At 33.1% G+C, this 19,801-nt stretch overlaps 1 protein-coding gene across 1 annotated transcript; it reads right to left on the bottom strand.

The window, feature by feature from the left end:
• Positions 1 to 1,123: 1,123 nt before the first annotated feature.
• Positions 1,124 to 3,106, bottom strand: LOC106399758 (cytochrome P450 89A2-like). The gene has a single exon (XM_013840213.3). It carries the CDS (start codon positions 2,794 to 2,796, stop codon positions 1,297 to 1,299), a length of 1,500 nt encoding a protein of 499 aa, XP_013695667.2. The 5' UTR covers positions 2,797 to 3,106; the 3' UTR covers positions 1,124 to 1,296.
• Positions 3,107 to 19,801: the final 16,695 nt, after the last annotated feature.

The raw sequence follows: 19,801 nt of genomic DNA, 5'->3' as shown, positions 1-19,801 counted from the left end.
GTGAAAAAAATTTGATACTCACTTTGCCTCATTGTTTAGATCTGGTTATCCTTCCTTATAGCACCAAATTGGTAGGGTAAATTTGTGCAGAATTCTTTACGACACTATAGAAACAAGAAGTAAGTAGTAACAAATAGACACAAGGATCAAAAATATTTTTTTATTGATCTTTAGAACCGAGACTACAACGTATTAGATAAAGAACCATATATCTAATTGTCTAACTCTATAGTCAAAATTTTGAATAGTTGATTATTTTTTCTTGGAGTCTCCTTTCTATAGATGACCGTTAGTTAGAATTGGGTTAGATTCTTCTAAATCGTGAAATATATAAATATCTCCATTTAATAGAAGTTTTTCATTTTACTTGGAAGCATGAACGAATCTGGCTCTGAAGCTGGAATTCGTCTAGGCATGAATCAAACGCCGACGTCCTGCTCGCAGGCATGAGTAATGACTGGATCAATTATCCTCAGCATGCAATCACTAAACTGAAATAATTTAGCTATAAATAAAAGTATAGAGAGAAAGACAAAAATAGCACTAAATCAAGTTTTTGTTCCCAAACTAGCACTCAAGGTCAAAAGTCACAAAAATAGCACTTAATGTTTTATCAAAAGTCACAAACTTAGGGTTTAGAATTAAAGGGTGGGGTTTAGGATTTAGGGTTTAGGGTTTAGGGTTTAGAGTTTAGAGTTTAGGGTTTAGAGTTTAGGGTTTAGGGTTTAGGGTTTAGAGTTTAGGGTTTAGGGTTTAGAGTTTAAGGTTTAGGGTTTAGTGTTGAGAAATGAGGTTTTGAGGATAAGATTTCAAATTTTGAAAAATAAAAAAATTAAAATTTTCAAAGGATAAACTTAGAAATGTGCTATTTTGGTCATTTTAGTTTTGGAGTGCTATTTTTGTGATATAAACTTAGAAATGTGATATTTTGGAGATTTGCCCAAAAGTATATTTGTAATTTGACATTTTAGTGAGCTATTTTGGTGTGTTTTTCTTTGTGTACTATTTTGGAATAAAAAATAATTTAAATGCTATTTGAATGTGTTTTCCATAATTTTAGGATATTTGATTTTAATAAAACGTTTTTTATTTAACCACCAAAAATATGTTACTGCCCAAAAGATAGTTTCAAATTTAATTTTATTTGTTTCCTCTTATTGGAGCTTTGATTGTGGGGATCTCAAGTTCAAAAGATGATGAGATTCAAACACCTTTTATAGGAAAAATTAAACTAAGATAAGCTCAACTTCAGATCACTTCCCAAATCAACGTCTCGGAAACTCCAGTGTTTGAACTTCACCTGGGCACAGCACGAGCCTTAAGTGGATGCTTCATAACGACAGTGAACTCCACCTTCTCCGCCAAGTCAACTTCACAACCTTCGACTTCTTTCCACTCAAACTCCCTCACCATATTCGCCACATAGTACTCCAAGTGCAGTATCGCTAGCCCGATTCCTGGACAGATCCTCCTCCCCGCTCCAAACGGCATCATCTTGATCCCTCGACTTCCGGTTATATCCACCGATTCTTCTCCCAAGAATCTCTCCGGCTTAAACGCCATTGGCTCATCCCAAACCGCAGGATCTCTCCCTATCTCCGCTACCATGAAATTAACCGTCCCTTTCTTGGGTATCTTGTACCCTCCCAACACAGTGTCCTCTGTGACGCTGTGTGGGAGCACCATATGCCCAGGAGGATGCCTCCGGAGACCCTCCAGCACCACGGCCTTCAGATAAGGCATCTTGTGTGCCTCTTCCTCCTCGATCTCCTTCGCTACTTCTCCGGTAACGCCTTTGATCTCTTGGTATAGCCTGTCTTGGATTTCGGGATTTTTCACCAAATTGGCCATGATCCATTGCAAGGTTGTCGCTGTTGTGTCAGTCCCACCGTTGAGGAATTCTGAGCATAAGCTGACGATTTCGTTCTCGTTTAGCTTCCTCTTCTCATCTGGAAGCTCTAGATCGAGAAGAGTGTCTACGTACGATTGCACGTAGTCTTTGTTTTCTTCTTTCCTTTCTTCTTCAATGATCTTCCTCCGAGCACGGATCAGTGGAAGCAAAACATCTTCTTGCTCTCTCCGGATCTGGAGAAACTCTTCCCATTTGCTTTTGTAAATCAGTTTGGTTAGCTTAGGGAAGAGATTCAGGATATTGAATCTAGAGAAGTTAAGAAGCATTCGTCTCTGAACGTATCCAACCTCGTTGATTTGTTCCTCATCAAGCTTATCTCCGAAACACATAAGAGCGAGAAGCGCGAACATCGCGTAGTGAAAATGATCGACGACAACGATCGGTTCTTCGCTTCCGTGCTTACGGAATCGATCAGAGAGAATCTCGAGAACCCAGCGACGGGCGTGGGAGTATGATCTCACACGTGACGGATGGAGAATCTCGGACGTGAGGTTTCGGCGGAGAGTCCGCCACGTGGCTCCGTAAATCCCAGAAGTGATGACGTGTTGATTGCTGGAAGTGATTTTGCTGGTTGGAGCCGCGGGTGGGCGATCGGCGAAAACGGCGCCGTTTAAGACGAGAGCTTGGTGAGCGAGGGAGCCGTTGGCGACGAAGATAGCGGGACGGGAACTGACGCGGAGGGAGATGATTGGTCCGAGACGGTGGTGGACGGAACGGAGATAGATGTTGAGACCAGTAAAGCCTTGTCGGAGCCACCGGAGTGTTCCGAGAAAGGGGAGGAAGTTGGGGTCAGGAGGTAGCTGCGGAAGGGAGGAGGATTTACGTCGGCGAAAGAGGAGCACAGATACGGAGAGAGAGACCAAGATGAGTAGCCATATCTCCATTTTTTTTTGTTTAGTTACTCTTCTTCTCTGTAACCTTCTTATATTATTTGCTTTCCCCTCTGTTCATAGATATAGTTTGATCGTGTGTCTACCAAATGTGTAATGTAATATTTTTTATTGGTTAGTGGTCAACAAAAACGTGGCATTCAAGGAGAAATTATTTTATAATTTGGTAGTACTATCTGCCTCCATTTTATATATAAACTTTCGAGTAAAATCTCCTTCAAAATCTCTGAGAAACTCTGTGGAAATTGTGATATCTGCTTTTTTGGCCGGTGTTTGTGGCATCTCCACGAGGAACGAGATCTTTTCTATCTTTCTTTTTGGCGACAAAGCTAATACAGTATATTGAAAATTCAAAAAATCGGATGCGTACTACAGCCATGGGCCTAAGCCCAAAAAAAAATTAAAATCTGATACAATTTGAATCCTTTTTTAAAAGGAACTTGCACTTTGTTTTCTTAATTTGTAACAGATCATAATTAGTAATCGAATCTATATTATAATATATCACTTTTTGCTCACTCCTCAGCACGCCACGTCATTGTTTCGTGGGCCCCACTTTTAAAAAGTGTAAAAAAGTGTCAAGCCTATGGTTCGAACCCGGGTTATTGAGATATAAACACCAACATTTATACCACTAAGCTAACTGATACCTCTGTACATTGATGGCCGAACCTAATATATATTTATGAAGGTCGGAAGCCCTTGCTTCTTCGGCTTCCTCTGAGGGTCGGACCTACAAGTGTGTTATGGGTTTCATTTTTAAATGGGAATCACGTTATATGAAAAAACCTTAAGTTTGCAACAATTATGGTTTTCATATATTGTAAACTGTTGTAGTTTAATATGAGTTATTTTCATCATTGTCTCAAACAAGTCTGAGTTACAGAGTTGCGCCGTGTGTATGTTCGTAATCTATTTTTTCACCGGTGAACTCTTCATGTCCCCATCTTAAATCGCTTGATCATAAATGTTCCTGATTTGTAGCCCCTCTGTAAACCATATATATATGATTCTCATCTTTGATAAACTCAATCTGCATCTCCACAAAACTCATTGATTCCTCTTAGCTTTAACCATCTTCTAGAAAATGTTTCTGTCTGCCTCTCCAGTTCGTCAAACCGGCGTCCCGGCGTCCGTCACTCAACCTTCGAGTCTCTCCGTCTTGGTCTTAGTAGTGAGAGCATAGCCTCTGGCTTCCTCCACTTCTGGGATTCCCTGAACTCCAAGAAAGACAGGGAGTTTGTGGGAATCACGGTTCTTTTCCTCGATGAAAAGGTAAGTTAATCTTTGATCTATCACATTTATTTAACATAATTGTTTTAATTTATTTCCTGATTCTTTGTTGGATAATACTATTTGCAGATTCCGTGATTCATGGGTTTACTCCTGTCGGACATGCTAATCATTACATGCCATCTTTGAAAGCAGATTCCATTGTGAAAGTCGATCGTTTTGAGGTTGCTAGGTGCTCTAAGTGATTGCGAACACAAACCTAGAAATTGGTAAACATAGCATATTTGGCAGCTCCAAGCAAGATTACAATCAGGCAAATTCAAGTGGAATGACATACCAACAACTGAAACTGGTAATTAGTCAACAACTTATCCCATATTTTCCTTATCTGAAAAAATCTACTGTGTTTCTGATCTATTTTTTCATCTACGTAACTTTAGCCTCTGTCATGGATAGCTCTCTCCCAAAAATTGCATTGACTATGGTTTCTAGGAAGAAACAGATCTTGCTCCTGAAAAAAGACCGTGACAACCCTGTTGTAAGATTTTAGTTTGTGCTGAACAAAAAACCTTGATTTATTTTCTATTTAGTATAGTGATAGTTGTTGACAATCATTAGTTATTTGCCAATATGTTTTTATGCGGCATTTCAGAACTCTCCATTCCAAGCGGAACAGCAGATGGAAGCTAATTTTTCTGGAAGCTCCTCGACTTCAAGGCAGAATCAGAAGATAGATGTTGGTGGGAGGTTAATCAAGCGAATACTTCAGAGAACTGAGACGGCCTAGCCAGACTTCATCTTTTGTACAGCCTGAGCAAAGAGTGGAACCCAAAAAACACGAGAGAAGAAAAAACAAAACACAAAATTAACATATTCAGATCTTCTCTCTTGCATGTCTAACATCTGGCGCCGACGAAACTCAACACCCACGGCAGACGAAGCTGATGCAAGTTAACCTCTCATCAATCATGCTTAAAATCAATCTACGCTTTTCAATCTCACAAACTAAGAAACAATTTTACCTACATGAATCGGGAAATTAGTGCCCACATTCCCGACATAGAGAAAAAAAAGAGTTGAAGTCCTAACAGTTTTTTTCAGTATTAGACTAAACCACAGATTCAAGGCCCAGTTATTTTGAAACCCTAACATTTTAAATCCAAATTTATTATTTTTTTCCATGCACTATTTGATTTATATACAAACAACTACCTAAGTAAACACTAACAAGTTCCATCACCCTCAACTTTGAACATATAAGATATAAAAATATCAACATATGACTTCTTCGTTCATTCTTATGTCAAACTCATCAACCTATATAATATCCAAAGTCTCATCAATCACATTATAGACAAAAAACAATAAAATCCCGTAAACAAAACTATACAATACACCTATAATGTAGCCGACCCCGCGCTTGCGCGGGGACTATGCGCCTAGTGTTTTTAATTGCTTGTACTGTATATGTGTTAATTTCTCATAGTTAGATACTAAATCAACAAAAAGGAAATGTTACATAAGTTATTTGTCAGTTTAACTGTATAGACCTTTTATAGTATTTCTTTATAAATCTAACCATTTAATATATTTGTATATATTAATACATTAAAAAAAACAAATATTTTATAATAAAATAATATGTCATATTTTTCAAATTTGTATAGCTTTCAGTTTGGTTTATATGCCATATAAATTCAACAGTTACAACACTTCAAAAAACATAAAAATAATTGAAGTCTTAAAATTTAGGTAATATTAAAGTTGCAAAAAAAATTCGCCAACTTAAATTTTTTTTTTATTAGTATATAATATTTCATAAAATTCAATACTTCATAGAATTCATTATTTATGTACGAAATTATTAATTTTAAATTAATTTATGTATTCTTATATTTTGTGAATTATATTATATGGAAAACTTTTGGCATAAATTAAACAAAATAATAGTTTACTATCGATATTTTAACATGATTTTTTTAATCAGTTAGCAAAAAAAAAGTGAATCATTTTCGGTGTATGGGTTATCCAGCTATTGCTTGAAGTTGAACAAACACAAAGATTATAAGAACTTCTCTTATTATTAGATTTAGAAATTTTCTCAAAACTAAACCTCTCAATGTGTTTCTCTTGATGGAACATCTCTCCATGAGAACTATTTATATAGGACGAATCTACATCTTTTCCTAAGGGCGAAGCTACATCTTTTCCTAATAATGATATGAAAACATTATTAAGCTCAATATGTTTTCCTTTTTTCTTAACCAATCAAACTTTACTTTAATGAGTTAACTTGCCCCTCAAGTTAATTGGAATTATGCAACATTCTCCCCCTTAATTCCAACTCGAATCTCGGGTATGTTAATCTTCTGAACTCCGATGAACTTGCGCATTGCTTCGAACTTGATCCTTGCTAATGGTTTAGTGAGTATGTCTGCCTTCTGCTCCACTCCAGGTACGTGCTTCACTTCGATCAAATCGAACTCCACACATTCTCGAATGAAATGGTACTTCGAGAGTATGTGTTTGCTTCTACCGTGAAACGCCAGGTTCTTGGTGAGGGCTATCGCTGACTTGTTGTCAATCTTCAACACAACCTTCTTGTCTTCTGTGTTCATGATCTGGACCATCAACTCCTTTAACCATATTGCTTGTTCTGCAGCTTCCGTAGCTGCCATGAACTCTGTCTCACATGAAGAGAGTGCCACTGTGGGTTGCTTGCACGATGTCCACGTGATCGGCGATGTTCCTAGGTTGAACATAAACCCTGTAGTGCTTCTTCTATCATCAACGTCTATGTTATGGCTGCTGTCACTGTAACCTGTAATCTCCGTTGTTCCATCCCATTTGAAGAAGAGACCATACTCTGTAGTGCCCCTTATGTATCATAGTAGATGTTTCACTACTTCTCCATGACACTCTCTTGGACTCTTCATATATCTGCTTAATACACCAACCGAAAACGCCAAGTCCGGTCGTGTATGAAGAAGATATCTTAAGCATCCTATGGTGCTTCGATACGATGTTGTATCAATCTCAGGCTCCTCCTTTGCCTTTGATATTTTCAAACTCGTGTGCATCGGAACGTGAGTATAGTTACATGACTCCATTTTCGTCTTGACAAGTATACCTTGCGCATATCCTCCTTGCTTGATTCGAATGCCATCAGCTCCTTGTGTTACTTCTATACCAAGATAGTATGTAAGCTTCTCGAGGTCTGACATCTCAAATATTCTTGACATATCATCTTTGAATTGCTTGATAACGTTGAGCGAAGTCCCTGTTACAAACAAGTCATCAACGTATATAGCTATGATCAGAAGCTCCCTCTTCTCTTTCTTTTGATATACCACAGGGTCCTTGGTGCACTTCGTAAACTCCATCTCATTGAGAACACGGTCGAGTTTGATGTTCCAAGCTCTCGGAGCTTGACGCAAACCGTATAGTGCTTCTGGTTGAGTCACGTATACATCCTCATTTAAGTCTCCGTTTAGGAACGCAGTTTTCACATCTAAGTGATGGATCTCCCATCCATTAGTTGCTGCTAACGCCAAGCGTAGTCGTATGGTTTCTATACGAGCAACTGGTGCAAATACTTCGTCGAAGTCTATGCCTTGTTGTTGCACGTAGCATTTTGCAACTAACCTTGCTTTGTATTTGATCACCGTTCCATCTGCATTCCTTATCATCTTATAAATCCACTTCAAACCTATCGGTTTCACACCTGCCGGCTTCTTGACGAGTTTCCAGGTCTTGTTTTTGATGATAGATTCGATCTTTGCCTTCATTGCATCGATCCAAGCTTGTATCACTGCAGCTTCGATGTAACTTTCTGGTTCACCATCGATGGTGAGCAAGAGTATGCCACCTTCAACTTCAGAGAGTATGATGTAATCATCGAACCGCTTCGGTTTTCTGATGTTACGACCATATCTTGATGTTACATGCTGGTCTTGGTTTTCATCGTTGTTCTCTGCTACTTGCTCTTGTTCACCAGCGTCTACAGCTTCTTCTTCTTCATTATTGTTTTGCTTTTCATGGTGTTGGTGATCTTGATGCTCATCACCATCTTCTTCTTCTGTAACATCGATATGAGGAAGCTTGAATGATACTGGTTCTTCGTCCGCGTTTGTTGATAGTGTAGACCAATCCCAACTTTTCTTCTCGTCAAAGATTACATCTCTACTAACAACTATCTTCTTCGCGACCGGATCATAGAGCCTGTAAGCTTTTGAGCCGGGCTCTGTGCCTAGGTTGATCACCATCCTTGATCGATCATCCAGCTTCTTAAGATGAGGACCGTTGATTTTTGCGAAAGCTACACATCCAAAAACTCTTAGATGCTCAATATTTGATTTCATAACATACAAGCCTTCGTATGGAGTCTTGTTTTCCAAAGCCTTTGTAGCAACGCGGTTTATAAGATACGTTGAATGACATACTGCTTCTCCCCATAGCTGATTAGGTATCTTCATATCTTTCATCAAACTTCTAGTCATCTCCATTAGTGTTCTATTTCGTCTCTCGACCACACCATTTTGTTGCGGTGTATACGGTGCGGTAAGATGTCTAGTTACACCGTTTTCTTCACAAAAACGAATGAACTCAGAAGATGTGAAATTTCCTCCTCTATCGGTGCGAAAATTCTTGAGTTGTAGCTTCGTTTGATTCTCCACGTACTCCTTGAACTTTTTGAACCGATCGAACGCTTCACTCTTCTCTCTTAGCAGCATCGTCCACATATATCTTGAGTAATCATCAATTAAGACAAATACATATCTATTGTTTGCTGGTGTTGATGGTGATATCAGACCGCACAAGTCACCATGTACCAACTCCAATGCGTGTGATGCTCGATACTTTGCTTTAGGCGGGAAAAACTTCCGAGTTTGCTTCCCAACTAAGCAGGCGCTGCACACATCTTTCTCGTGTATCACCTGAGGCATCCCTACTACCATCTCCTTGTCTATCATATTCTTCATGACTCCAAAGTTCACATGTCCTAGCCGTGCATGCCACGTCCATGTAACATCAGTTTCTTGTATGTGAAGACACTCGGATGTTCAACCTCCATTGGCGTCTTGTACAATCGGTTTGGTTGCCTTGCGACTTGTACCAATAGCCTTTCACGGGGATCTTTCAGCATCAGTAAGCCTTCTTTCATATTAACCTCATAACCCATCTCGGTTACTTGTCCAAGACTTATGATATTGTGTTTATGACTTGGGATGTAGTAGATATCTTTGAGTGCTCTTCTCTCCCCTGTTTTTCCGATGAACGTGATCGAACCTTTCCCAACAATCTTGACGTTTGATCCATCACCGAATTTGACTTTGCCTTTGATGCTCTCATCTAGGTTTGAGAAGAACTCTCTCTTGCCTGTCATATGGTTATTTTCACCATTGTCGAGTACCATATACTCGTATTTCCATCACATTCATCAAACCTCTTAGGAAACACTCTCTCTTCGTTGAGGAATACTACTTCATGCATATATAATGCATCTGCTTCTTGTGTTTCCGTTAGGTTAGCTTCTTCTCTTGGTCGTGTAGGACAATGTGACACGAAGTGTCCTATCTTGTCGCATCTCCAACATCTAACCTTAGAGTAGTCCTTATTGGTCTTTTTCGAAGCTTCTCCTCCTTTGTTATGACCATCAGAACCATTAGACCTTCCTCGTCCTCTTCCTCTTCCACCATAACCTCTACCTATGCTTCTTCCTCGCGAGTTGTTATGGCTTCCACGACCTTGCGTATCATTCTTCACAAACATTAGATTCGATTGATCTTCATCTTGGGTTTCTTCTTTTATGTGTTCTTCGAAAGCCTTCAATCTCCCAACAATGTCTTCGAACCCCGTTGAATTTAGATCCAGCACTTGTTCTAACGAAGCTACGATGTGAATGAACTTCGTTCTTGGAAGTCCCTTCAAAAACTTCTTTACCTTCTTCGATACTTCCATTATCTCTCCTAACGCGGCTGCGCTCGATGCTAAGCCTGAAAGTTTTCCTGCGTAGTCATCCACCGTGTCTGTGTCTGCCATCTTCAGTTTGTTGAACTCAGACATTAAAGTTTGTAACCTTGCTTCTCTCACGCGATCAGCACCTAGGTTACGGGATTTGAGAGCTTCCCAAATCTTCTTCGATGTATCATGTTCTCCGATCTGAAGTATTAGCGCTTCCGGGACTGATTGAAAGATTAGAGCAATCGCCATATTGTTCTTCTTTGCATTATCGCTCCCAGGATCAATCGTATCCCAAACATCGTATAAACGAAGCATCACTTTCATTTGCATCGACCATACAGTGTACTTGGTCGATGATAGCATCGGACATCGTATGTCCTTCTTCATCTCAAGACCTCTATCACGTCCTTGAGAACTATCATCGTCTCCCATGTTTTGATCGAGTTACAACTCCTCTTGTAAACGATTTTCGAAACCTGGAGCTCTGATACCAATTGAAGTTGCACAAACACAAAGATTATAAGAACTTCTCTTCTTATTAGATTTAGAAACTCTCTCAAAACTAAACCTCTCAATGTGTTTCTCTTGATGGAACATCTCTCCATGAGAACTCTTTATATAGGACGAAACTACATCTTTTCCTAAGGGCGAAACTACATCTTTTCATAATAATAATATGGAAACATTCCTAAGCTCGATATGTTTTCCTTTTTCCTTAACCCATCAAACTTCACTTTAATGAGTTAACTTGCTCCTCCAGTTAATTGGAATTATCCAACATTTCTCCTCCCTAAAATCTACCCCACATTTCTCGAAACCCTAAATGTTCGACATAAGAGTATCCGTAAGGATCTCGATTCTACGGCTAAGGATCTTCAGATTCAAGTGAGAGCTGAAGGAACCGCGCTCGAACAATCTTGACTACCTTCTTCCACAACAGCTACAGAGGTACTTACATCATGGGTTTTGAATTTCATCTTGATTAATCTGAAGCTGATCAAAATGCGATAGTGTTTCAGTTCTTCTCAATCGCTCCTTGCTCTCAATAACTCTCATATATGCATTCATGTGTATTTTAAGTGCTGAGCTTTTATTACAAATTAAGGTGAACCCATATGCTGAGCATTTCTTTGTATTTCTCTTTCCAAAACAGTTCAATCGACTCTGATTTGGTGCATTGAGCTTCTTCTCTATTTTCTCTTTGAGAAACTGATCTGGTGCATTGCTTTTTGGTTAGGTTTCTCTCTTCTACTACAAATTAAGAAATCAGAAGTGAGAAGACAATGGATGTGCATAATATATAACACGGATTTGATTTTAGACGATGAAGAAACAATGTATGCTGGCCGTCCAACAACTCTATGGAGTTAATCCTAATAGAGAGATGCTAAAGACAAATAAAGGTCTGAATTTCATCTTTGAATCATCTTAAACTGATTATTTGATAGCGACCTGTCTATGTTATTGTCTCTACTTTCCAAGCTGTAGCACAAGTGATTAGGGACAATAGCCAATCACGTCATGAGATACTTTCCCACAGGAATCAGCTGATAGAGAACCACCCAGATTATAGTTGTAGTAAGGCTATGAAGGTTTTACATTCGCTGACTAGTATAAGAATGTAGTCATCAATTCAACATCTCAAAGAAGATCCTGACAATAGGCAAACGTTCTTAAGTTATGAAGATGATGAAAACAAAGTTCTTTATTTGGAGTTTGTAACTGGTGAAAGCAGAGATGCTCGAGTGAATCATAAGGAATGAACTTGAATCGTTTTCTGTTGTTTTTGAATCTTATCTTGAATTCTGAATCTTGTTTAAGGACACTTTGAATCTTTTATGTAAGACACTTTGAATCAGTTGAAATATGGTTACACAAGTTGGTTTCAGCAGAAATAAATCTTTCAAAATAATTTTTATATAGATATAAATATAAATTTTATTTTATCGATTTAAATTTTATTTTTCATTAAAATAAATATTGTTTGACTTAACAATATTTATTTTAATTTTTAGTTTATTTAAATTAGGTAAAATTAACTCAAAATGAACAATTTCGTTTATCTTATATTTATATATTTAAAACTAAAAATGAATTATTTGTAAAATGTCCATATAAGAAATATGAGATAAAAATTCTCGTTGTATAAAATGTATAAATTAATACAAAGTTAAAATTTTGTAAACACTTTGGTGTATTAAGGAAAGACATACTTGGACTGGACTAAATTTTGGATTAAACCACTAAGATTTATCTTGTTTAGCCCAAAATCTTTTGCTAATTATTATATTTAATAACAAAGTGTAAGATCTCTTTGGTCTCATTTTTGACTAAAGTTTTGCCTGAATCTTTGAGTAATGGCAACTAGTTGATTGTCTGGATTAATATATATATACCTAATTTTATTTCTAGTGTTTATTTTAATAAAACAATTAAATTATTAAATTAGAAACAAATTTTAAATTAATATTATAAATTATAAAACTTCAAAATTCATATTGGTAATCAGTGTAATAAATTATGTTATTTTGTTTCATATTATATTTTATGATGTTGATTTTGGATCAAAACCTTATATATAGTAATGCTCAAATTAGGAAATTTAGATTTAAAATTAAGCACTTATTGTATTTGTGGACTGGAAAAAATTCAATGGCACTGAAATGATTATAAACAATCAAAACCTATAAAACATCAACAAAATAACAATAGCCAACAAACATTTTATATTCTCTATAAATAAGATTTAAAACAAGTGAGACAAAAACAAAAAAAATAAATTGCAAAACATTATGTCTGTATTCTCTTTGATTATATTTATATTATGATTTTTATTTGTAAATTATTTGTGTTATTTAATGTTTTAATCCCAGTTTTTCATTCTTCAATATATTTTTATTTAATTTTCATTTTTTTTATGTAATATTATTATTTGGCTTTATATATATATTATTTGATAATGTTTGTGATTTTACGGCATTCATTATTAGCATAAATTCATTTGTGATTTTGATTTTCGTCATGTACAAATAAAAATTAATTTAGGTTAGGAATATGACTGTTTAACATTAAATATATATAAATTATTTAACATAAGTATATAATTTATATTTTATGATATATTTTCAATGATGCTTTACCTTTAATTTAATTTTAATTTTGTAATAATTTGTATTTGGATCAATATTTCCTATAAGAATCAGTGCAATTGGGCATAATATTATTCATTAAAATCATAAACTAAATAAAAGATAAACGTAATTATGATATTATTGGTAGATATTGTTAATATATTATTAATTAAATGTCCTAATTATATATATATATATATATTAAAATATAGTATATATCAGTAGAATATGATAATGTCTATTAATATTTTAAATATCATGATAAATATATATGTTAAAATTCAATTTTGAATATTAATATTAAATAAACTAATGAATTATCCTACAATTATAGAAAATATGACAAATAAGCAAATTCACTTTTCAAATAATAGTATAGATTTGATGATATTGTCATTATGAGAATCAAAATGTAATCTCCATTTGGTGCTATTAGATGCACACATTATTTTATAGGGCTATAAAAAGCCAGGCTCATCCCATTCTGAAAATACACATCCAATACAAACAATACAAATTGTTGTATTTCCATCTTGTAAATTTTGGTGCCTACAGGTGAAAGTACTGGTTGAAAATTCTGACAGAGGAGACAGCTTCACCTTCCAAAGACAAACACCTCTTCTAGATATTTTTACAATGGAAGTATGGTTGACATGTTTGTTAATCCTTGGCGTTGTAGTGTGCGTCATACTGCTTGTGTTTGTTTGCGTTGGGTTTACCAAGAAAAATAATAACGACGACGACAAATCTGATGGAAGTGCATCAGAGCGGTGCGAGCATTAATGATTGCCCAAAGCGAACAATAGAAAATTTTCAATAAAAATAATAATATATATTATAATAGAGAATAAAAAAATAGAAATACTATAACTTACAAAAATATCAATTTATAACAGTTTTATTTTTGTAAAAAATATTATTAATTATCATTCAATTTTATAACTATTTTTAAAATAAAATAATCAACTTACTCAATGTTTTCTTTTTGTCATAATTGAATAAAGATACAATTTTTAAATTAGTTTTTTAATACTTCAAAAAACGCATTTGAAACTATAATCTCCGGCATCTTATTACTCTAATTCTTTAACAATTAAAAATTATCTACATTGTTTGTTACTTAGGAAATCCATGTTTTTATTATAAGCCCAACTTTTTAGTCCTTATTATCATAGTGTTTTAATCAGTGTTTTTAAAACCGGACCGGAAGCTGAACCGGAAATATTTTGGGCCACGGTTCAATATGGTTCAACCGGGTCAAACCTGGTTCAATAATATGGTTTAATATTTTTTTTAGTATGTAAATATAAAAGTAATATTAGTAAATATGATGCATGGCTAAAATATAAATCAATTTTGAACATAAAATATTATAAATATAAATTAGTTTCTTGTTTATATGAATGGTTTATAGATTTTCGATAGTTTTAGTGGTTTTTATTGGTTTAATAACTTTGAAATATAATCCGGCTATGTGGCCGGTTCATGGTCGAACCAATTACTAGACCAATCCGGCTATATAACCGGTTCACGGTCGAACCTGGTCCGACCATCGGGTCGGTCCGGTTTTAAAAACACTGGTTTTAATGTATAAAGTCAAATTCTTATAATTATATCATGTCTCTGAAGTAATAAATGATGCCTTGATCTTTAAATATTTTCTACTGCCCTAAGCGAAGGTTTCATTTATTTATATTGTGGCACGGCACTGAAGTGCATGAACGAGACGTATATACTTATGACATTCCTTTAAGAAATTGACAGTTTCTTTTTAAAAAATTATATTTATATTTATGAAATATATTGTTTTTGGTTAGTTATGTATAATTCTCAGTTTGGATAATAATAAAAGATGAAATTGGTTAATGGAAAAATTAAACTTTCGGAAAATTGTAATAACTATACTAGATCGTTTCTTGCGTTATGTGCAGAAATAATAATGTCTAAAAGATATTTATTTAAAATAAAAATATATTTACATTACATTTAATAACTTCATTAATTTTTAAAAAGTATAAATAAACTATTTCTAGTTCTTATATAGTTTAATTTTATATTCTGATTTTTTTTTGATAACCTTGGTGTGATCATAAAGACCCACATAAATCCGAGTTTTCTTGTCACTTAAGGCGTCTATGGATGGCCAAGGAGAATCAAACCCTGGACGGAAACTCCAGCAGAAGCCCATTTACCACTAGGCCAAGACCACTTGGTTAATATATTCTGATTTTATGTAAATTTGTTTAATTTAATAAAATTATTTTTCATTTTTGAAACAATAATTTATACTACTTTATTTCTCTTTAAAAATAGAATTTAATAAATTTTAGTTTTGTTAGTTTTAGTTAAAAAAAAATTAGCTTCTAATTTTTATTTATAAAATTTTAAATGTTCAGTAATTTAGAAACTTGATTAGGATTATGCTTACATTGAGTAATAAACTTATATATAGATTAAATTATTTAACTATCCCCCATAAAGTAAATATTTATATACTTTAATCTTTGATGTGATGGTATAAAATTATAGAAATGTCTAAGTTCTTGTCAAAATATAAATATCTCTAATAAATTTATTATGTTGCAATAATCTTGACATCATATAATAAGTTTTGAAAAATAATATTATATAATTTATAAAGAAGATGGTAATGACACAATTTTATAAAAAGCAATATTAATTCTTGAAATATAGTTTTGTTAAATTTTAATAAATTACTTGTAACATGTCCATATTAGAAATATGAGATAAAAATTCTCGTGTGTATAAAAAAGAGAAATTAAAACAAAGTTAAAAACTTTGTAAACACTTTGGTGTATTAAGGAAAGTGATACTTGGGCTAGACAAAATTTTGGATTAAAGCACTAAGATTTATCTTGTTTAGCCCACAGTCTTTTGCTAATTATCCTTTATATATTAAATGAGAAGTTAGTTAAGTGAATCTTGCTTATGTGTCGATCACGTGTGAAATCTTAAGAAATTGTTATAATTTGATTGGTCGATAATTTTTTTAATTTTAATTAGAGCAAAAAATTAGACGTAACTCCTAGACAATTAATATCATTTTCCAAATAATCTAAAAATATTACAAATAGTAACTTGTATTAACTAATTGTCAAAATTATAAAAAAGAATGTTTGATCAGTTATTTTTAAAATTTATAAACTATATAATTTAATAAACGACTTTTTTTATGTAAAATAGGTATAATAAATTTATATTTTACATAATGAATTATAGTTTTATGTAGATATATAATAACTATTAACATCTGATAATGTCCACACATACTTCATAAATCAATAATAAAAATTAAAAAAATTATTTATCATCTCTTACAAAATCAATTTATAAATCATTTTAAAAATTTTATAAGAACATATAAGTTATTAATAAACAAATTTAAATTATTTATTAAATGAAGAGTCATTTAATTGGGTTTTTTTTTATGTGTTGATCACCGGTGAAGTCTTAAGAAATTTTTATAATTTGATTGGTAGATGATTTTTAATTTGATTTATTTTAATTAGATATAAAAATTAAAGTAAGTCTAAAACCAATTAATATCACTTACCAAATAATCTAAAAATATTATAAATAATAATTTATGGTAACTAATTGCCGAACTATAGAAAGACTAATAATGTTTGATCAATTATTTTTAATGTTTATAGACTATATAATATAATGAACAAATTTTTTATCTAAAATAAATCTAATAATTTTGTATTTTACATAACGAGTTATATTTTTATATTTTATAATAATTATTAAATTTTATAATTTCCACACATACTTTATAAAGCATTAATAAAAATAATTATTTACCGCCGCTTACAAAATCAATCTATAATTCATTTTAAAATTGTTTATAAGAGCATATAAGTCATTTATAAACAAATATTAATCCACCGATATTTTAAATGAGAAGTTAGTTAAGTGATTTTTTCTTACGTATTTATTATTGGTGAAGTCCTAAAAAATTGTTATAATTTTATTGATCAATAATTTTTTAATTTTATTTATTTTAGTTTGATCTAAAATAATAAAAATCAGGAAAACATTAATATCATTAGCCAAATAATATAAATAATATTACAAATAATGATTTATGCTAACTAATTTTCCAATTATAAAAAGAGTAATAATGTTTGATCAGTTATTTTTATATTTATAAAATAGATATTATTATGAACGAAGTTTCTATAGAAATCAATATAATAATTTTATATTGTTACAGTGTATAAAATGTATTGGGTGTTGGCCAAGTTATAAACTCATCTATACTATTAAATGATATTTTTTATTTCTACCGTGTATTAAATTAGGTTGGGTGTTGCCCAAGTTATAGTATTTGTAGCAAAGAAAATCATGTACCATATTTTGAATTAACAAAATATTTGGTAAATATTATTCTATTTGTAAACCTATTTTAAATAAACGAAAAAAATATTTTGAAAATATCTCGAAACCAAACAAATGTTTCTATAATATAAAAGGCAAATTAGATATAGTTAGTATTTGTAATTTTAAACTGAAATGTACTGTACAGAAAGGGTAATTTCTTTAATAAAATTAATTAAATGGTATAATATGTTCGTGTAGATATTGCTTGAAAATAATTAATAATTTAATTCATAAATCTAAAAATGGCATGAAATTATAAATAACTTTAAAACCAATGACATAATCATAGGAAGGATTCAGATATAATAGTATACTAGATTTTGATCCGCGCTTTCAAAGCGCGGGATCGTTTTCTTTTCAAGATTTTATTAAAAAGACAAATATTTGTAAACTGTATTTTTTTTTATAGATTTTATGTTTGTGTATAAGACATTTAGAATTGTGCTGATATCGTTGTGCTGATTTTTTAATGTTTTTTTAATTATTGTTTATGTTTACAAAATAGTAGAACCTCTATAAATTAATAATGTTGGGACTTTAAAATTTTATTAATTTATAGAGATATTAATTTACAAAATTTTCCGTTTTTAGATTTTTCTATTTTTGAATATTTTTATTAATAAAATAAGAAAATATTTGATTTACTGTATATAAATTATTTAAATTTTAGAAATTTTACTTTCATATTATTTTATTATCTTATTTGGTATATATTTTTATGTTTCATAAAATTGTTATGTGTTTTTTGATATTATTTTACTAAATATTATCAAAATATATTAAAATATTAAGAAAAATGGAAGTATTTTCATTGTGAATATAAAACCAACAATATAATGTTTAGTTTGTACTTATATAAAAAATATAGAGATAGATTATTAATTTATGATTTTAATGAAACTATATATTTACATGAGAATTTAAAAAATATTATTATCTTATTATTTTATCGCTTTGTGTCATTTTACACTGGTCCAAACTGGGAGCGACAAAATTTATTAGCTTATACAGATTTGTTGTAATTAGAGAGTTTAGAGACTGAATATTTCTGTGTTATTATTAATGAACAATGGGGGTTACTTTATATAAGGATTACAAGATAAAGAGAAAATGAAAGTGTACATATCCTAATCCAACAGGAAATAGGAAAACTACTAAAACATAATAATGGAAAGATTACATCTACTAAGAAAAGGAAAGGATTTCCTTTTCTCTAAGCTTTGTGGCCGTCTTTCTCTCTCCTGAAGTCGGCTCTCTCTCCTCTCTCTAGGCTTCGGCCGTCCCTCTATCTTTTAGGTATTGGGCCGGTCTTGGACCGGGCCTGGTTAATGGCAATCCATTCCATGGATCCCATAACCATACAGGATTCGTAGTACGCTTCATGTTGCCTCATTAAAACCTTATCAGGAAAATCCAGTGGGACAAAACCATGATGAAGGAAAAAGAGTACAACACGCACTACTCCCCCTGATGTGAACCTCACTGTAGGTTCTACATTCTACGCATCTTGGTGCGTGATATTTCCTGTATGTGTAGGATGAGAGTAATCGGCCAGTTTCATTACTGAACTGTAATTAAACCATTTCGACTTCTTAGGTCGTTTCTCATGTCCTTTGACATCGAGTGTCCCGGTAAAGCATATGTGCTAAGCAATGTGAATCACATTGTCCTCGGAGATCACTATTGGGTCTTTGCAAATCGTGTTTGCATATGTCCATAGTCTAGATGTGATCTTCTACTATCAACTGCTCTTTACTTTGGCGATTTATGGTTACCATCGACCATGTATCAATCTGGCCGAATCATGACCGGGTCATAGACCTCGTCTATAAGTGTCCACTACTTGCCTCATGAGTGTTCAAGATCAATGATCATTGCTGTGAGTTTTATAATCTCTCATTATGGCTCTGTGGCCGAACACTCTCATGTATCTCACATGTGGACATCGATATTTCTTACTTTAGGTAGTACCATATCTATCTCGGACATTGTAGTCCTTTATCCATCTCTTGATGGTGTCTCATGACCTCTGTTGCTGTGGATTATATCACACACTGAAATATATATTATTAGGTCATAGATCTCGGCTCTCACAAGTTTATGGACTACAATACATTTGTATCCTGTTGATCTTTTGTCTCTACTAGCCTGTGATCAAAGTATAAGAGCCGGACGCCTTTTAGCAGAAAGTCGGATGCCTTTTAGCTTAAGGGCTGGACGTCTTTAGTCGAAGGACCGGACGCCTACTGATACGTTATGTATCA

The sequence above is a fragment of the Brassica napus genome, chromosome C1 (genome assembly GCF_020379485.1).
Source record: "Brassica napus cultivar Da-Ae chromosome C1, Da-Ae, whole genome shotgun sequence".
Classification (NCBI taxonomy): Eukaryota; Viridiplantae; Streptophyta; class Magnoliopsida; order Brassicales; family Brassicaceae; genus Brassica; species Brassica napus.
The sequence above is the reverse complement of the archived record's forward strand: the minus strand, read 5'-3'. Positions and strand labels throughout refer to the sequence as shown.